This window comes from Rhagoletis zephyria, unplaced genomic scaffold (genome assembly GCF_001687245.7).
Source record: "Rhagoletis zephyria isolate East Lansing unplaced genomic scaffold, Rhagoletis_zephyria_1.1 Rzeph_scaffold_02443, whole genome shotgun sequence".
Taxonomy (NCBI): domain Eukaryota; kingdom Metazoa; phylum Arthropoda; class Insecta; order Diptera; family Tephritidae; genus Rhagoletis; species Rhagoletis zephyria.
The window spans coordinates 57,089-60,632 of NW_016159527.1; the positions used below are offsets into that span (position 1 = coordinate 57,089).

The 3,544-nt window shown below is 39.4% G+C and overlaps 1 protein-coding gene across 1 annotated transcript in view; it reads right to left on the reverse strand.

Annotated features, from left to right (window-relative positions):
• LOC108366908 (uncharacterized) overlaps window positions 1-946 on the reverse strand; it is a gene marked incomplete at its 3' end in the record, with an annotated part of 5,185 nt that extends 4,239 nt beyond the window's left edge. Inside the window, exon 1 of the mRNA XM_017621396.1 lies at window positions 123-946. Coding sequence (XP_017476885.1) covers window positions 123-319 — 197 coding nt within the window. The remainder of the gene's footprint in view (window positions 1-122) is intronic.
• Between the last annotated feature and the right edge of the window lie 2,598 nt (window positions 947-3,544).

The window sequence follows — 3,544 nt, forward strand, 5'->3', positions numbered from 1 at the left end:
CGGTATACATGAGGTCGTTCAAAGACATGCCAGTGGACGATTTTGCTGATGCGTCGAACACCACACATAATTTTGTAGTGCGGCTTTCGGGTCTCACAATGCAATGATGAGGAATGAAGTACATAGGTTTACTGATGGAATCAATATCCACTTGCGTCATGTGCCCCAAGTTCTCATATTCCTCCATAAATTGTACATATTGATTCTTTGTCTGGAGCGATTTTGCCAGTCGACGTTCTAAGGCCAGGAATCGATTATACGCCATCCCATAGGATTCCCCTAAGGCCTCCGGATTTTCATGAAATGGTAGCCTTACCATGAATCTCCCATTTTCATTGATGAGTGTATGTTGTGCGAAATGAGCTTCGCACTGTTTTTTGCTAAGGAATGTTGTTTTCTTACAGTTGGAACATCCTCAAGTTCCCATACTCGAGCAATGGCTGCATCTAAGTTGATGTCATCGTTGGAACAGATTCCACATATTGCATTTGAGATGTAGTTGCCACCAACTTTTCCCGCGATGATCCATCCCAGCACTGTATTTTGCAGAATGGGTAGGTCATCTGACAGTTTGATTTGCCCTGCTGCCATCAGTTGGTTGTAGAATTCCGCCCCCAACAATATATCAATTTTGTCAGGACGATTGAATGATGGATCGGCTAACATGATGTTCACAGGAATTTTCCATTCGTCGATCTTGATTTCTTGCGAAGGCTGCGGGGATATAATCTGAGGCAATACCGCTGCCTCTAGCCGCGTTGTAAAGTTGTTGATCCGAGACTGTAGCGCCACATTGACTCGATGCTGTATCTTAGTGCTCCTTGACCCGATGCCACTAATGGAGATTGATGATGGTTTAGTTAAGATGACAAGACGTTTAACCAATCGTTCAGTCACAAAATTAACTTGTGAGCCTGAATCGCGAATTGCCCGACACTGCACTTCTGTTCCGATTCCTCTAACTTTCACCATGGCAGTGCTGAGTAGTACATATGTGTTTGACTTTGTGTGCTTTGCGGTNTGTGTCATGCAGTTTTTTGACATTGTCCATTGATGTGCTTCCAGGTGTAGTAGTTAGCTCATGTACTAACTTGCTCACCAGCAAGCGTTTGTTGTTGTAACGCTCCAGAAGCATGAACCAAGGTGCATCAAAATTCTCACCTGTTGATGCGAAATGTTTAATTAGATTTCCAGCCTCCCCCACTAAGTGAGTTTTCTAGTACCACATTTTCTGAACTTTTGAAAGAGGTTGATTTATTACCAGTTGCGAGAATAAGTCATGAAATTCTGCCATTTTAAATAGGTGCCATCGAATTTTGGAATTATTATCTTCGGCAATGAAATGGACTGCAGTTTAATCGGATGTTGGTTTGAAGATTGCTCAGTATGGGAGTCACTATTAGCTGCTTGCAAAGTACTCCATACCTTTTCTTCAAGTGAAATGAAGTTATCGACCTTGTAGCCCTGCTCGGTTGGGTTGTCGAACATCTCATATATCCTGAAGTGAATGTCTTCTATATTTTTCCATAGTTTATTAATTGTTGGAATACATTGTGGTGAAACGTTGTCGTTCAGTAACCGTCGCAACGAGGCCATCATTACCCCTTGTCTGCGAACTAGTTTAGTGTACTCGTTGGAAGCTGCCTGTTTGGTTCCAGTATCATGCCGTGCTTCTGTGTTGACGTTTGAAGCTGAAGCATCATGTTGGTACGTACTTCCTTCATCAGTTGTTAAGCGCAATTCTCTCGTCGGGGTTTGAGCCGATTTGAGCACTGCGGACTCGAAAATCTCCTTGTACTGATTTACAATTTCCATTATATTGTTATAGTAGTCCTTTGTAAAGTAGTCGTGATCTAGCTGGGGGTTTTCAAGCAGTCGAAATTTGTTGTCAGTTGTTTCAAACTTCGACTACTCGCTGTCCAGTCTTCTCAATCGATCTTCGTAATAGCTGATTGACTGCTTCCTTGATTGCGGGTCCTTTTTGAAGTTTCGGACAATTGATTCAATATTGCCTCCCGTTTCTCTTTATTGTCTGGCCAAATCCTCGAAACGATCCATTTTTCTTCTTTCAGATTAGTTTTGTGGCTCCTTAAAATGCTGTACTGGCCTTGTTTAAGCTGAATGTCCTTTCACAGGGGTCACCAGAATGTTCTTAACAGTAGCGATTACTCCAAGTTCGAACAGTGTTGTTTGCTTGATTGCTTTCAAGTGATCTTTATTGAATTAATGATTACGTTTTTATATAAACTAAATGCTTACGTAACTAAATAATAAGGGCATAAAAACTTTAGATCGTAAGCAAAATTATTGTAAAGGCTTTATTCCCACGTTTTGGTTCGCATAAGCATAATAAATGCAAATGCTTTATTACCACGTTTTTGTTGACATAAGCATATTCCACATTTTGCGTCATTTGCGTACACTAATCAACAATGTCTTATATGTAACTTGACACATGCCAAATTATTTGGCTATAAGAATACACTAAAAGGCATAAAGTGCAAGCTACGCATAAAAGAATGCAAGCGAAAATTAATACCCTGTTGAATAAAGCCAATGCAATACTAATATGTCGACTTTTCTTATTTAATAACACCTCTGTAGGGTTTGTATTTGTGTTATTACCTTTTATTGTACTGTATTCATTTCAACTTTGTAATTTTGGAAATTTTAGATTTATGTGATTTTTGTGATTCGTCAATCAAATAGAAAATTTTTATTATTCAAACTTTTCTCAAATTGTGTACAACAGAAAATAAAATAAGTTTTGTTATTTAAAATAAATACCTACATTTGGCGACCCTGCCAGGAGGAATATAAGAAATTACATTAAGCTGATATATTGATTTTGTACACTTGGTTTGTTGTTCCGCGGTACTAGTCCACAGATGATGAGATGTTACACCAAAATGGTGAAGTGCAATGCGTCGCAATAGTCAGCAGTGAAAAAGAGTAGCACCATTGCAAGCAGCTGGCATATTCCAACACGCACTACTACCACCACCGTTATCACCACAACTTGAATCACAGCAACCGCAACATCAGAAAGCAATATTCCCATTGCCTATTGTTTAAGATCAGCAATTACAATTAGTAGAGCAACAACAGCAACAGCTTCAAACGCACCAATGCGCATTCAACGGCACTAGCACAATTGCCGATATCATTGATGCATCTGCATTAGAAGCAGTCACTGGAAAAGCTATTTTAAGTGCTGATATTGCATCAACCAGTCAACAACAACCACATAACTAGCAGCAGCAGCGTTCTCAAGATCAAGAACAGCAACCGGAAAGTTTGAGCGGTGCTCAATGCTCCTCTTTGAGCGTAATAGGAGAAGTTCCAGCTGGTAGTAGCGCATTAACAGAACGAAACAAAAACATCTCCAACATCACTGCCATTGCTGCTGCAGGAGGAAGAAGACGAAGAAGCGGACACAGGCAACAACAAAAGCAACAATTCAAAAATTTTAAAAATTGCAAGTAAAATATATTAAATATAAGATATTTATTAAATACATTTTAACATATCTATATATATATAC